Source organism: Fundulus heteroclitus, chromosome 13 (genome assembly GCF_011125445.2).
Source record: "Fundulus heteroclitus isolate FHET01 chromosome 13, MU-UCD_Fhet_4.1, whole genome shotgun sequence".
Lineage (NCBI taxonomy): Eukaryota > Metazoa > Chordata > Actinopteri > Cyprinodontiformes > Fundulidae > Fundulus > Fundulus heteroclitus.
Genome location: NC_046373.1, coordinates 19519227 through 19536318, shown reverse-complemented (window position 1 = coordinate 19536318; position 17092 = coordinate 19519227). Strand labels below are relative to the sequence as shown.

Genomic DNA, 17092 nt, shown 5'->3' with positions numbered 1-17092 from the left:
TTTTTTTGTTTGGGGGGGGGGGGGGGGGCAGCTGTTTCCTTCTTTTCCACTGCTATGAAAGGTTGTGATCGCAATCAAACCGGCATGTTCCGATAGATGCGGCTTACGGACATTACAAGTCGGTGATTACAGACACTTACAGTAATTTTATCAGGCTATAAAATAAAAACCCACATTGGTCATGGAGCGAGGAGGTTTTGCTGCAAACGGGGTCGGACTGCTGTTTTAACGACGCTCCCTGAAGTAACCCCATAAAACAGCAGGTGTATAAACTGAGAAAACAATAGTGCTACTCAGCAAGAATGGCAGCGGCATTAAAGTGGTGCAGAAAATACCCTCTTTATACACAATTGTAACCATAGATACAAAAATCGACTCACTCGGTGTGTTACATGGACACATCAGCACGTCAGCCATGTTGGAAGGGAAGACAACGACCCAAAGAAACCTTTTAATTGAACTGGCGAGCTGTGGTTTTAACAGGATTAGAAGACGTTTAAGGGTTTTTACTGAAGAGGGAGCGACCAAGCATTTACTGGGCCATTCCAGTTTTCTTTCTTTGTTTCACCTGTCTAACAACTGACTTAGTTAAACTAAAGGGGTTATAAGTGTACCCTGACTTTTGCATTAAAACACAGAATACCATAAACCATTACTTTAGATTTTTACTAAAACCAAAACAAAGTGCAACAAAGAACAAAATGTTTCCTGATCCTTCAACAGGCAGAAAAAGTGGGCGTGTTCACGACTACAGGTAATAAACAGTAGATTTGGATCACTAGTGCAGCTCTAGTTTATAATAAGGAAAGCTCTGTTTAATGTAAGGGATTTAAAGGTGTAGGTGCAATAAAAGAAACTGTGTTTTTCAGTTTTGGGCTATCTAAGAAATTCAGAAGTATTTGAATACAAGACGCACAAGCATGAAAATCATCACATTATAGCGCATTAATTTGTTTTGTTCTTACACATTGAATTACACATTTATTTTTAACATAATTATTTTTACACATTATTTTTAACTTCATGTTTCCACAGTATTTGGTAGAACTCTCTTTAAACAATGTGATATATGATATTTGGGTGTCCTTCCACAAAGCTTCTCACCAGATTTTACTGGAAATTTGGCCCAGCGATGGACAGAAGTGGTGTAACTGGGTCAGGTTTCTAAACCGCCTTGCTCACACACACCTTTTCAGACTTTTTCTGTGCCACTTCGATGAGGGAATTGCTGTCTTTAGGTCACTTTGTAAGTAATTTGCCGATACGGTTTGTGTCTTTGTTAATTTGAAAGACCCGTTTGTGCCCAAAACTTTAACTTCCAGGCTGATGTCTTCAGATTCTGCTTCCGTATTTCTACATGGAGTTATTTCGTCACGATGACATCTATTTTGTGAAGCACAAGTGTCCATCTTGCAAAAAAAAAAAAAACAACAACAACCAAAAAACAAGTAATACACACAACATCATGGTACTACTGCCTTACTTCATCCTCTCGAGCGTGTTTACACGCAGGATGGTGTTTGGCCACAATGACCATTATAGTTTCATCAGACAACAGGACACATCTCAAAATGTTAAGGTCTTTTCCCCCGTGTGCATTAGCAAACGGCAATCTGCCTTTTTATATTTTGCTTCTGGAGTAATAGCTACTTCCTCTCTGAGTGGCTTTTCCAATCCATGTTGTCACAGGACTTATTTCATTCTGGATAATAACACTCTTTTACCAGCTTGGACACCAAAACACATTCCTCTTTGGGACAAAGAACCCGTCTCTTTCACAAACAGCATGACAGCTGACGTTCTAAATACTTTTTTAAAATTTGTTTGCGGTCACATGAAAGCAGTGTGCTTAAGGTTGAGCGTCCAATTAACTCAGAGGTTGTTGATTGATCTATCAGAAGCTTAGAAAGCAATGGTTTTATCATTTGGGCTTTCACAAACTGTCTAAAGGTAACGTTTTCTTAGAGCATTACAATTTCTGAATTTGAACAAAGCAATAACATTTTTTACTCCTATTATTCTGACATGTGGGAAATTATATTTTTTGGGTAATTGTAACTGATGTAAAATATGAATAATGTAAAAAAAAAAAAAAGAAAGGTTCTGTTTTTTTTTTATGTACTATCGGTTTTAGCTGTATATTTTCTACTACCATCATATAAAACAAATAAAAACAGCATTTATTTTAATATAACTTTGACCCGTCCACCTTCAAATAAGGCTAAAGAGCTAAACAAAGGATTTTTTTTCAGCACTATTTTAAATTTTTCTAACAAATGTAGCTAATTTTTACATTATCAAAAATTAAGTGACACTTAAAGTGATCCCTAGCTGCAGCCCTAAATTGCATATCCTGTTCTCTCTTCCCTCAAAAACTATAGTCTTGTCTTCGGCTGACATTCAAGAGTGGAAAAAAAAAAAAAAAAAAGACGTGAATGATGTAGATTTGAACAAAAATAACCAAAAGGAAACGGGGGTGACGCCTTGTTAGTAAAAGAGGAAGCACAGCACAGCAGCAAACTCTGGGAGAGCACACTCTGTCTCAGTAATTCCTTGCCTTGTCGCTTTGTCTCTCATATAGGCGGTTATTATAGTGACGCGGCTGTCATGTCATATTTAGCTCTGGAAATGTCATTTGGCAGCACACCTGCTGCCTGGCTATGCTAATAAAGCTAGGTTTAACTTTGATTAGAATCCAGAGAGAAGAAGTGGGGGTAGAAGAGAAGAGGAACGTCAACGAGATTAAGAGCTGGAAGAGTCACTCCAGCGGTGAGCCTCATGCAGACATCTCTCTCGACCCGTGACATGTCAGCGAGATGACTCATGCCTTAGCTGGATGGATATGTCTGGATGCATCACATATGAAACATAAGAGGGAGAGCAGCCCCTGACCTTTCTTGGAACATATCGGCTAAAGGGTGAGCTGAAGCCCACATGTCAAACTTGGTTTAAATTCCTCGTGTCCGCACGCGTCTGTGTTTGTGTGTTCCGATAGCCCGACATGCCAGTTATCCCAAGCTGGCGAGGACTGAAAAAGACAATGACACACTTACCCCTGGTAGGGTCTTCTGCTCGTGCAGTGCATTCTGGGCTTTGAGGGCTGACTCCCGTGCACAGTACGTGAGGAAAGCACATCCTGGAGAGAGACGGGATGGCAGAACATCACATGGTTTGATTCAGTTACGCTCATTTTATTTTACATAGCTCATATTCAAAAGTAAAAAAAATAAAAAATCATCTCCAGGCGCTTCACGCGGTCCAGTTCCTTCTGAATAATTTAGAATCCAGCTCATACAAATACAACACAATTACGAACAGATTCAAATCTGGTTACATGCGGTCCTATTCAGTCCATATTATTTAGTTAAATGAACAATTACTGACTTTCTGTGGAACAGAAAATAAAGGGTACACTGAATTATTCGAAACAATAATCACTACATGTAGGAGACGCAGCTAAACCCGGAAGCACTGACCCAAGAGTTAATTTAATTTGAAAGGAAAATGCAGTTAGTGGCAGCAAAATCTATGTCCACACGTGTGACAGAGCTAAACACAGTAACACTGAGCCAGGGGTACTTTTTTTTTTAATGGAAAAGGAAAACAAAAATCCAAAGAGGCAATGGTGGGAATAGCTCCAGGAATGGATTTCTCAAATAAGGAGACACAGTTAAACACTTGGGGATTGTCCTAGGGAAACTTTCTATGGGAAATAATGAATCCAGGTAGTGAATGTCAGCAATAGCTGTGTACAGGAATGAAACACAGCTGAACACATTCACATTTGGCCTGGGATACTTTCTATGTGAAAGAAAAGGAGAGTCCACAGAGCTAATGATAGCAATAGCTAAGTCCAAGAAAGAGACACGTCTACATATAGCTGCACCCAGCAGTGCCTTCTAGGGGAAACTAAAATATTACACAGTGGCAATGGCAGCTATGGCTCCCTGGACAGCGACATAGCTAAACACTGAAGCTATGAGTAAGGGTTCCTTTCTGTGTAAAACACAATAGCACTCAAAGTTAATGGTAATAGTAAGTCCTTTAGTGGCTTTAACCAGGAATAAAACAGAGTTCAGCACTAAAGCATTTGGCCGGTAATTACTTTCAATGGAAAGATTACACACATGCAATGGTTGCGATAGCTCTGTCAGAGGTTCGATCCAAAAAAACGCACAGATGCACTGATGCATGAGACAAGAAAAATAAAAATTATATATATATATATATATATATATATATATATATATATATATATATATATATATATATATATATATATATATATATATATATATATATATATATAGTAGCAATAGCTCCTACAATGTCGCTGTCCATAAATTAGACAGCTAAACACAGAAGTACTGGGCCAGGGGAACTTTCTATGTGAAACAGCGTGCTTAGTTAATGCCAGCAACAGCTCAGTCAGACAAATATTAACCATTTTTCCCCCTCCAGTTAGTTATTATATAACTGCTGACAAATACGGTATTCTAGATCATGATGTATTAACCTAATTTTTTTTATTAAAATCAGCAAAAATAAAGGAAAACAAACAGCTCTTACGTGTTAAAGCCTCTGCACCAAATGACATGTCTGATCATGAAGTCTGAAGACACAAGTATGAGCTTTTAATATCACTCTGCCCCAGCAAAATGTATGCAAGTCCCACATAATAGAGAAAGGCTTTCATTAACCTTTAAAGCTCCCTCACATCATGAATATGTAAATATATGCAGAATAGGTGTTATAGGTGTTGGAAGGCTGATACCACCTGGCCCATACGTCTCCCAAACGACTGATGGTTTTTCTTTTGTGTGTTGTTTTTTTGTGTTAATTGAAGAGCCTTTTTGTTGTCCTAGATCTGATTTGCATTAGAAATGACAGTAAGGATCATTGTTCATCTTAGATCGCTTCCCCGGCCTCGGTCCATCTGTCACATGAGATTTGTTGATTTCTCGCGTAAAATATGAACAGCCAGCTCGCCATGTGAGGAACTGGTACTTTCTACTTGACTGAAGGTGCCTTGTTATACCATCGTTTCCAAAAGATTTTGAGTTAATCCAGTTAGTCCATGGAGTAAAGGAAGTTGTGCTTCACGGTAAAATATAACACGTTAAACTCAGCAAAAAGAGAACCCTGCCATAATGGCCTGAGGCAAAAAAAAAAAACTTCTAATCTAACAGCCCTTTTATTGGCTTTAACATTGTTATTCAACTCAGTATTTTTGTGCATTAAGTCTGGACATGACAAACGGACTAAGCCTTTATGTGCCTTGGCCTTTGATGCAAGAGTTAGTGTTATACCTCTTGTTCTCAGTCATGACGCCTATTAAAAATGCCTTTTGATGAGCAAGCGAAGCGCTGTGGTCATAAAAAGGACCACGGCACATTTTTGAGCATGGTCTTGTCTTCATTTATTGATCAATTCTGCAAAAATAACTTTTCTCTGACCTCAAAGGATGATTCATCTTTAATAAAACACTTTTTTTTCCCCCAGTGTGAGTCTTCCTAACAGAGTCTACAACCAATTTAAGGGTACAAATAACGTCAGAGGTCCTCATTAGATTGATGGTTCATTGGTTGTATGGTCTCGTGTGGGTCTTTAGAGAAGACATCTCAGTGAGAAGTCGTTTAACATGAATCATATTTACTGGAAATCCATTTTCAGATGGAAAATATAGCTGAAGATCCCTTTGTGACGTTGCGCTTTGTTCTCACAGGGATGTTTACCTTTGTGCATCCCTGTGTACTTGTCCTTTATCACCGTTAACTCGTAGATCTTCCCAAACTGTTCGAAGATAGGCTTCAGGTCCTTCTCCTCCAGGTTTCGGGGTATCTGCCCGATGAAGAGCTTGATTGCGTCAGGCTCCTTCATTGAGAAGTCTGAAGAGGAACAAAACACACGCACAAACACGCACGCACACATTTATAACAGAAACATAGAGTGGAGGCGTTCAGGAGCCCGGAGGCTTAAATTCACACTGCACAGGAGGTGCAAACAGGAGGCCGGGGATGGAGGTGCAGATGGGAGCATTGAGCTGAAATGGCTGGCAGAAATCACGCTTTGTGCATCTTCTGAGAAATGAACATCATGGTCTTAATAATGTAGATTCTGGCAGCTTAAAACACACATTTCACTAATGAAGCAGTGGTATTTATAACACTGTGTTAAAAAACGGACAAAAAAAATCAGTTAATACGATGTCCCAATCACAAAGGAGTGCATGGTAGGTGTATTTGGGCAGCTGGCTATTAAATTTTGGGTGCTCCGCATTCAGATTCAGCATGTCAATAATATATTTAGGCCTGTTGAATGACTCTCCCTGCTCTTCATGCCCACAGCTTTTAGTGACTGAGACACTAAAGCTCACAGAGAGGTCCACACATCATCATGATGGACAACAAGGATTAGAGCTGAAGAAGGTGAGGTAATCGCAATCGAAACTGTCATTGCAGTATTCAAAATAGAATCGAATAGAAAAATCCTTTACTTGTCACTCAGGAAATTCACAGTGTGTCAGCAACTAAGTGCCAAGGAAATCGAGCACAGAAGATCCACACAGCAACCTTGCAACGCCAAACGTATCACATTCAATACAATTATTTTTCAGACCCCTACATCTTCAACAAAGCCATTACTTTTGGGCTAGGATAATGAAATGACAGCAAAAGCCTAATGTATCAATTATGATGCAGAAATAATTAAAGAAAAAATGAGCCAATAGTTCTCTGTCAGGCTTCAGAAACTTAACCCTTTAACGCAAAACGTATCATTTTTGATACGATCATTTCTTTAGCAATGTAAGCGTTCTCCACAAAACCTGCTGCATGGAGTAAATAGGTCACTAAATATATTTTACAGATTCTATATAAAACTAAAATGCAGGAAAATAAACTATAATACTTTCAAAATGGCTAAAAGGATTCAGTATTATGCAATATTCTTTATAATGGCTAAAAATATATAGTTTGGCTATCCAAGGCATCATTATAAATACCAGTTTTTCTAAAGTTAGCACATTCTTCAAAACTAAATTAAGTAATTGCAACGCCTATTTCATTAGGTACACAACAGAAAAATGAGAAAACCAGGTTTTATTTATTTTTGTCATTTTGTGAAAGGCAGCCAATAAACCATTCTTTTTTCATATGTATTTTCCTATAAAGGGATAAAGCAACAGATATAACAACGCTCAAATACATATGTTTGTGCAGTAAAAAGGCAATATATACTACAGATTATGCAATTGAAATAGGTTGTATCGTGAGGAGAAAAAATGGCAATGTGCAAGTATATAGTGTGCAACACGTAAATGTAACAAACAACTGTATAGCTGCATTACATTCAAAAGCAATAGCACAGTTGCATGTCTCCCTAATATACTGCTGCCCTAAAACTATCCAGGATACAGTACCTCTATAGTGACAATGGGATAAAAACTATAAAACCGACAATGACAGTTAATTTCATAGAAATAGCCATAATGTTAGCTTGTAGCACTGTGAGCTACATTGAGATGTTAAAATAAAAAAATTTACCTGAAAAGAAACATATTTTTGCATTTCGCTTCGAATAAAAACATAAACCAATCACTAACAAAAATAAGCTTTTCTTTTTGGAGTGATTTTTAAAAAAATTTTTTTTTTTGTAAAATAGATCAAATAAACAGCCTTTCTATGCATTGTGATCATTTTTTTTTTTTTTTTTTTTTACATGATTTTCCCATTAGTATAGCCTAAACCCAGACCTTCCAGTGGATTTGTGGTAGATTTGTGCCCAACATGACAGCGTGTCAGTCAGCACAGCTGGAGAGCTCTTTGTCAAGACGTCGGTGACAACAACAATGACCTGGACGCAATTTTACGCATTTAAGCAAACACACACACACATAAGGGAGAAAAAATAAAACCCACAGAGTTGGGAGAATAATACCTGTGGTGCTGGTCGTGGTAGAAATCGGAGTGATCTGGTGAATGTGTCTTCCTTCCTGTTGTTTGGTTATTATCAAAGCTCAGTTTCTCAGTTCATCTGCCCGTCTCTGAATCCTGTAACAAGTTAGGCCTGCACGCCCCCTAAAACAACACAACTAACATCCAGCCGAGGTCCTTTATTCGGCATGAGCGTCTTTTACGAGATCTTGGTTTTTTCCACTATTGCTTTCACACAGATGCCTTGGATTTTTTTTTTTTTCTTGAATAGAAAAAACAAAAATAAAATAAATCTCTTACTGGCGTGGCTAAAGAGAGGATCTTGTGACAGATGAGTCTTTAGACTTCCCTAATTCAGCGGACCGTGGGGAATAGGCAGTCTGGCTGGCTGTCCTCTCCTCTCCTCTCCTCTTCCCTGTGTGTCTGTACTCCTTTGACGTCGTAAGCCGGTGTCTCCCTCCCTGTCCATCTCAGCTCCATCCCTCCCCCTGGCTGCTTGAGCCGTGATGTCTGCCGCCAGGGACCGTCGCTAAATTACCAGCTCTGTGACTCAATGGAGATGTGGAGAAAATAGGTGCTCCAAAAAACAGTGACGTTCCTGTTTACATAATATTTGCATTTCCTAATCTGTATTTCAGGGCTGCTGCAGTTTTTTTTTTCAGGTGAAAATTATTCATTACTTGAAAGACCAATTTATTATTGAAAAATGAAACAAGATTTTCAGCTGAAATTAATTCTAACGTTAAGTTGAAATTCCATATTTTAAGTAATTGTTTTTATAAAGTAAATACACTAAACATAAAGTAAATCCTTTCATTTTCATTGTACAAATGGAGATAAATTATGTAAAAAAAAACACATTTTTATTGTCTTTCCACAAAAATTAAAATAAAAACTAGACTCATGGGTTCAATGAATTCAAATTAGCATATATTTGATCAGAAATGAAAACAAAATAATCTTTTTTTTTTAAACAAAGACTTTAATCTCTTTAATAATTTAACACTTAAAGTAGTTTAATAAAGAATTCTTGTCATGAAAATTAAGTTAAAACTGGCTTCTATTAAAATAGATAAGAAATAACTATTCTACATCAAGCTTTAAAAGGTATTTGTTTGTGCCCAAGAGACCCAGTTGTAACAGTTTAATAATGATGACTAAAGATGCAAAAAGAAAGAATTAATCGGCCTGTCTGTAGCTGCAATTTCTTGACACCCCAAGGTCATGATAATACCCCTTTGTTCTTCAAAACAAATACAAATACAATTTGCCTATATGGGATGGGGGTAAAATATATTTCTATAGGGGGTGAGGTTCTCCAAACAAGCAGATAGAAATTCAGAATATTTAAAAAAGTATCTGTTGTGTGTAGTGGGGACTGAAGGTAGAGATCAAATAAAGCAAAGTCGTGAAAAATAATATGTTAACATAATTGTTAATAGATGTTGACATAAGCACTTTTGTGTCCAAGGGGCATAGGTGGAGAGCAGAAAATGGAGGAACCCCAGAGGGTTTCCAGATCTGGGTTGAACTGGGATTTGACCTAATTTCTGCATAGAAGTCTAAGAACTGTGTTTTCTCAGTGAATGGAAATCAAATGCTTTCACTAAATAGCATATCCTGGCGAAGACCTTGAATTCAGAAACGTTTAGTGGGGTGGGGGCGGTGACAGCAGGGGGTGGCTCTGGGTTTTTTTTTTCGTCTTTTCCTCCAATCGGTAAAATGCAGACGGTCCCTGACATCAAGCGCTTTCAAATCCGCCTTTTGTTCTCGCCGTGGAGCTGGCCGTGGTGCTGAACCGAATCCTCTCAACCCGTGTCACATCATCAGGGATGAAAGAATCGCGCTCTGAGGGAGGGGGGTTGGGGGGGGGGGGGGGGACAACAGCCGCAACAAACCTTGTTTAAATTTTATTTGACGACACGCTCGGACAGCTCGGCGCTACACGCCCTCTCTCTGAGATCTAGGCAGCATGTAAACAATGAGCCCACATGACAGCGGGCTGCACACACCCCGACACATGCGCACACGCAGAGACTTCAAAGGAGTCACGATCCGGACGTGCGTGGCTCAAACCAAAAAAAAATAAATAAAAAAATACCAAAATATACACGATGGTGATGACTTTAAACTAAGACCCCCGAGCCCAAATCGCTCTCCCTCCCTCATTAAGTCCTTCATTCCCCCCTGCGTTACGGTTCCTGTTCAGCTCGTCTCGGAGGTTAAGAACCGCCATCTGCCATCAGTCACCAAATCCGGTCTAAGCCTGCGCTGCGCTTGTTGCAGAGACCCGATTCTTACCACAGTTGATCGGGCATTAATTGTTCGTCGAGCGCTTCGAAAACCTTATCTGTGTCATACAGGGGTTGTCGGTTTGAAACCAACACTGACATCTGGTGACGAGCCGTAAGACACACATGATGGCGGCGCAAGGCCCCCGTTTGTGTTCATATCCAACAGTAAACAGATTGTGTCACTGTGTTTTCTTTGCTTTTAGCCGCAGACGCGTGGAGTCAGCGTTGTCAAATGTAGTGCAGAATAACTTAAAACGCTCTAGCAATGAAGGATTTACTAAGGGTGGTACAATAATTAAATTAGGCTTTTGTGTGTCTGCGGTTAAATAATATATTACAACATGTTACTTGTCATACTGTGGTAAAACGCTATAGATTTTCACATAAAAAGACGACAAAAATATATAAAAACATACATGGATAGCTTGATTCCACTTTATATGACTTAACTCTGTAACTCCAAATGTATCATTTTTGACACATTTCTAAGACCACCACCTCTTCAACAAAGTCAGTATTTTCACAATATACAACGCACAAATGGATATACTTTACACACCCTATATAAAAATGCAGAAAACATAAGGAAGATGTTTTTTTTTTTTTTTTGGTGTAACATATCAATTACGATACAAAGAAAGTCTGAAAGCCTGACCTTTTATTTATTTATTTTTAAGCATTCAAAACGATTTTCTTTTTAAAAAATGTGAAGCTTCCTCACAATTACCTTCATCAGGCTTTAAAGGGTTAAAGATAAAAGTGTTCAAACATAGTTAACTTTTTCATATTTCGCAATGACTCACTTTAATCGATTTTATTGGGATCTGATGTGACAGACAGACCAACACAACAGACGCACCATTATGATTTGGGCAGAAGAGGATATTTGCTTTGTCCACTAAATGACTTGTAACAGACAGGACTTCTGACTTTCTTCTTGTACCTTTTCTGTAAAGATCCGATTTGTGGATTGCACACCTTCTCCACAACAGCTGTGCATCTCTGCAGCTTCCCCAGAGTTACCATGGACCTCTTGGTTGCTTCTCTAATTAATGTTCTCCTTTAAACTTAAAATACAACAAGTAAACTACGCAAAGGCAGAGTCTGTTTCCTGATTTGGTGAATTCGAAAAAAAAACCTGATTTGATTTTTGGGGTATCAGAGTACAGAAGACAGAGCACAAGTATAATGTACTACTTTCTGTTGGTTTAGCACAGAAAATTGCAGCAAAATGAACATATGTTTGCAGCTACAATATGATAAAATATGGGAAAGTTCAGGGAGGAGGGATACTTCAAAATCTGCCAATAATACAGCAAGGTACATAAATGAAGATATGTCCTGACATTGTGTCCCTCTTAGGTTTATATGATTCAGAAAGAAAACGTATCAAGTTACAGTTTTTAACAGGTATCCAATGATCAGAATCAACTTTATTCGGCAAGTTTCTGGGTACAAACATTTGAATTCCAATGTTTGCATCGTGTAAAAAACAGACAGATTTGTTTATGTGCGCTACTAAAACACCACCACAATTACTAAGCAAAATAGAAACACCTTAGAAAACCCTTTAGTGTCTTATAGATCTGAGAATGAGGAATATTGTTTTCTATCCGCTGATGATTTGGGAAATTTGCCGACTTAAAAACAAAAGAACAGGCTTGAATTTTCGTGGCAGTTTCATATGATCATGAACATTCAGGACACAGCCGAAGCAAAAAGTTGATTGATTTGCATATCACAGACGGAAATAAGCATTTCATCCTCATGCACAACACGATTTAAACCTTCATGTAGTGAAATCTTCATTGGTTAGCAAAGTGCAAAGATGTTTCCTGCAGTTGATCACCGGGTTTGGACACACCTCAGGAGGTATTTTGGCCGACTTCTCTGTTGTAAAACTCCCCAAATCCTCTGGGTGCTTCTTGGCCACTCAAAGCTTGTGCTCAATCGCCACAGAGCTTAGACTGGCTAAGCTGCTCCATGATCCTAATGTGATTCTTTTTAAAGGCACTCCTCTTTTTCCTTAGCGCTGCATCATGAGTTTTTCTCACCCATTCTTGACCCATCTTCAGTGTTCTGGTTGATGGAAGACGGTTCTCCGGTAATATTTGAGAGAAAACAGCACTGTCTGTTGGCCCTTCAATGCTTTGAGGTCTCCATGTACTCTTGGAGCAAAATCTGTTCCACACCATGATGCCACCACCGCCGTGCTGGAGTGTGGGGATGGTGTCCTTTGGTCCATACTCAGCATTCCTCTCCCTTCAAACACAACAGGTCCAGTGGAGTTGAATAAATATGGAAGGCACTGTGCAAATATAATAAATACAAGCAAGTATTTTGGTATTTGAGGATTGTCGTTTTAGAATCTGAGATTATTGTAACTGGGAAGCTAAAAGAACAGATGTGTTTGAAAACACAATCATTTACCACCATGTTTAACATCTTTAAATTTTCCTCTCAGTCACACAACATAATCTGCTTTCATTAATTAAAGTCAAAATGCATGCAATTTCACACAATAGTTATTGAGGGGGAAAAGGGAATAACATTAATAGGGTTTTTATTTGATTTTAAAAGTAATTCATGTCAATAGACCTAAAAACCAATGCGTACAACATACGAGAAAATCATCACATCTCTGATAAATGAGTCATGTCAGCAAAAAACAAAACACTGAAATTCATATGACATTTACTCAAAACAAAAATCTGATGTATTTTTTACCAAGAGGAAGGAATCAAATGCTTTTTAAAGTGTCATGTTAATTTGAGGTTACCCCAGATTTAAAATACAAAGGGACTTTCTGGATAAGAAAAAGATGAATGATTTTAACATAGTGTTGAGCTGAATACTGCAATGAAATCTTCAGAAAACATAAGAAATGATTCTTCTTATGCAAAAAAAAAAACTTATTTACATGGCAGACTAACTTGTTCAATACAGACGACTATATAAACATAGAGGTTCAAATTCATATATGACTGAACCTGCTGGTGATCACTTTGACTGCAGAACCGAACCAAAGTATAAGAGAATAAAGCTGGTGCTCAGGTCCCCCAGGCCAACAGAGGGTGCCAGAGCACTTTGTTTTGTTACAAAAATCCTTTGTTTTTTGTATTGAAGTATATGAAGATAAGTTTTAAATATGTTTGTTTCTCAAAAGCAAAGATGTAAACTAATTAAAAAAATTTTACAAACAAAATGCAATTTAAACTTGGAGATTTAGAAGAACTGACATGCATACTGTGTAGGCAGTAGCAACAAGGTAAAATGCTACAGTTCTGATAGTTATTAGTCAAACTTTACAGTTACTTATGTTGTTTAATAATCCAATCGCTTATGTCTGAGGTGGGGTCTCATTACATTTACACTGCAACTGTTTGACAAGAAAACTCAGCAAAGCAAATCATTTTCCAAAAATGTGAATTTAAACACAATTTGGCCGGCCCTTCCTGACTCTACTGAGCCTGCATCAAAGAGCTGCACACCAGACTTGACTGTAAGAGCAAATTAGTAAATCAGTGAAATTAACCAATGAAAATGTAAAGAGTGTGACACAACAGCAAATCATCCTCAGTGGTTCTGAGCCAAAAGGCTGATGGTAACTCTGGATGAGCTGCAGATACATTTAGCTCAGGTGGGAGAACTGTTGACAGGACAACCATAAGTCATGTACTCCATAACTGATCTTTATGGAAAAGTGTCAAAAAGAAAGCCATTGTTGAAACAAAATCCAGTGGAAAGTGTGGTTTGCAGTTTGCCACAAGACATATAGGGGGCGCAGTAAACACATAGGAGGTCACACAAGAGCAAAATGAACTTTGTAACCTATATGTGGCGGAAAATCGACCCTAAACACACCACCCCTGTTGTGAAACATGGTGGAGACAGAATTACGCTTTTGGGATGATTATCTTGAGCGTTCACAGATGCTTGTGGTCCAGTCTGACTGAGTTCTGGGTATTTTACAAAAAAAGAAAAGATTTGACAAAAATTTTCAGTCTAAACGTGCAAAATTGATACCACGCTTTTCAGATTTTTACTTAAACACATTTTTTTTCTTCCACTTTGTAATCATGCACCAGTTTGTGTTCTTATAAAACTCCTAGAAGATACATTGAAATTTACAAAATGTGGAAGAGGGGTTTGAATACTTTTGCAAAGAACTATATTTGAGCTTCTTAAGCGCTCTATCCTAAGTGTTAGTTCCCCGAATGAATAATGCAAACTAACTGATGTGATGTACATTGTGCACTTGAGATATGTTTTGGAGTTATTCCTTTAAATTACCTGTATGACAAGGTGTCAAATATCAAGAAGGATGGATCTGTGGTGGGCTTCCAGATCTAAATCTGCCTGTGGCCCCATAAAACTACGGGCCGGCCCTGTAAGCACCACCCAAAAAAACAAACTCAGAAGAAGCTGGAAATACACAAATCCAACATATTCTTTGCCCGGCCTGTCGGGATTGTTCTGATTTTTCCCGCTTTTGACACTTACTGCGGTGTCTGAAGAGACGGAAACTTGGAGCTTGCTCAGCTTGCTGCTGCGGCACTCAGCATTCATTACAGACCGTGAAGAGCCATCATCACCGGGAGCGGAGCAGGATTCAAAGAAGTCCTCGCTTCCATCAGCCAACATGTGGCACAGCAGTTTTTTCCCCCCCTTTTCCATCACATCAGACACATCAAAGTGGCTCTGGATCCCTGAGGATGATGAGGAGGGATGGGGGGGTGGGGAGGGGGGGGAGAGAGTAGTGTTAAAATTCGAGGAAAGCAGGTCTGTTCTGGAAAATAATTTTATTTCTCACTTCATCATGCAAGAACTATGCTATACATAAGCATCCTACTGGGAAAATATATGAAAATTAATTGCTTTGTTACTTTTAAACTATCTTCAATCCCATAGAAGCGGCCTAAAACGGATCTGCTGACACCTGGCAATTCCTGCCTCACCTGAACCCTGCTTACATTAACATGTTCCTGCTCCTCTGATGTTCCCATTTAGTTTTATAATTTAACTTCTCACACATAATAATCCCAGAAACCCAGTTTCCTTTTTTCAGCTGCACCTTTTAACTATCTCACCAGGCCCATGTAGTTAAAAGTAGATCTGGTTGAGCTTATCTGTAAAAACCTGGTCTAATATAGGATCATTTTAGAGATATCTGGTTAAAATGGTTCAATTATAAAAAAAATATTTACTTGACTAGAAAGTGTTTTTTGTAGCCAAAATAAAATTGAATAGCCACGCATGCTGAAGTGTACGTTAATAGCAACGCATTTGCCAAAATGCAAGATGAAAATGTCTATTTAGCAGTAGTGCAGTTAAAGTGCTTTTCTTTTCTATCAAGCAAAGTTGTGGTACAGTATTATAATAGTGTTAAACCTTCCTTAATTTCTAAGTTTTCTTTTTCATCAGTCTTTTAAAGTGATCTTGATATTTTTTGTTTGTTTTCTGAGGGTCTTTTAGAGTTTTTTTCTTCAAGTTATTTTACTCATTTTCTGTCTGCTACTAATGTCCCAGTTGTCTAAAGTATGAGAAAAAGGTGCACGATATACGGCGCAGTTTTTAAAAACAAAAATATAAACGAGAAACAATAACTTAAAAGCACGTCTTTAAGAAATGGGTGGTGAAAAAAATCCAAAGACCTGAAAGATGCATCGTCCTATTTCCTGTATAGAATATTTCCAACTAACTCTATTTTAGGTATAAGTTTGATTTTTTTTTTGTCAGCTAAACTTTTTTCTTTTGCTTTTAGAATTAAATGGAAAATTCAAATTAAATGGAGTACACCTGTTCAGGTTGAGTGATTTAACATCGATTCAAAACTGGTTATTGTCTAAACTGCCTTTTCAAAGTAGAAAAAAACTGATTAATCTGAGTTTAGGAGCCTTTCTATGTCTAAAATAAACATATATGGCCAGATTTCAGCGAGGACCAAGCAGTAACCCAGGCCCAAAGGTCTTGGGGCTCTACAAAGTTTTTTTTTTTTTTAAGTCTCTAAAAGATTTCCAGAAAACACTTGTTTATATAAGGAATTTATTTTTGTTCTGTTTTTGTGCACACAACAAACTTTTCAATCCCAACTCTAATCTAATCTCCGTGTAAAATGTTGCTGCAACATTTAAAGTAATTTCTTGCATGAATATATGCATAAATTAACAATTCAATACATTTTCAGAAAGAAACATTTAGGTTATTTACATGTGGAAGAAGCCTTAACACCTTGACATTTAATGTGCACCAAACTATCAATCTAATTTAGTTTGCATGCTTAAAGATAACACGTTTGGGTAAAGGAACAAAACTGGCTGTAGACCAGCAGGCCGCGTCCTCCCAGAGCTAAACTACTTAACACAACGATTAAAAAAGCCTTCATAAAGTCCAGCGAAATAATGATCCAAGTTCAGTTTAACAAATTAATAATAAAGTCAATCTTCCTGATGGCACAAAGTCATAAGCGTTGTCTAAAGACTTTTGCGTAATACTGCATGTACAGTTGAGAACACGTTACATCTGCTTCAAAATCTGACTTTTCCTAAAATTATAGGAAGGAATTTTGAACGAAGCATTTCTAAATCTACCATTTTCCTTTTTTTTAAAAAAAAAAGCAGAAATTCATATTTACACATTAACTAAACTTCAGGAAAAAAAAGGTGACACCACTGGGGTCAGCATTATAATTCCCCAGAAGAAGCAGAAGTACGGCGGTGGGACAAAAGACGAAATCTTTATTGAGACGTAGCAAAAACTACCGTGTGTCTCAAAAAGCAGGAGAGCGACATGAAAATATGACAACGTTCCTAAATGCGAAGAACAAAAGAGACTGCAATAAAGTGATGAAACGAGAACAAGCCC

General features: G+C 37.9%; 1 protein-coding gene across 2 annotated transcripts in view; it reads right to left on the bottom strand.

The window, feature by feature from the left end:
• The window catches only part of celf3a (cugbp, Elav-like family member 3a), a 49064-nt gene extending 40659 nt beyond the window's left edge, over window positions 1–8405 (bottom strand). For both annotated transcript variants that reach the window (XM_012875380.3, XM_012875382.3), the window contains exons 1-3: window positions 7939–8405; window positions 5736–5888; window positions 3054–3136 (exon numbers count right to left, since the gene is read on the bottom strand). In XM_012875380.3, the coding sequence (XP_012730834.1) occupies window positions 3054–3136; window positions 5736–5880 (228 nt within the window). In that variant the 5' untranslated portion in view covers window positions 5881–5888; window positions 7939–8405. The remainder of the gene's footprint in view (window positions 1–3053; window positions 3137–5735; window positions 5889–7938) is intronic.
• Window positions 8406–17092: the final 8687 nt, after the last annotated feature.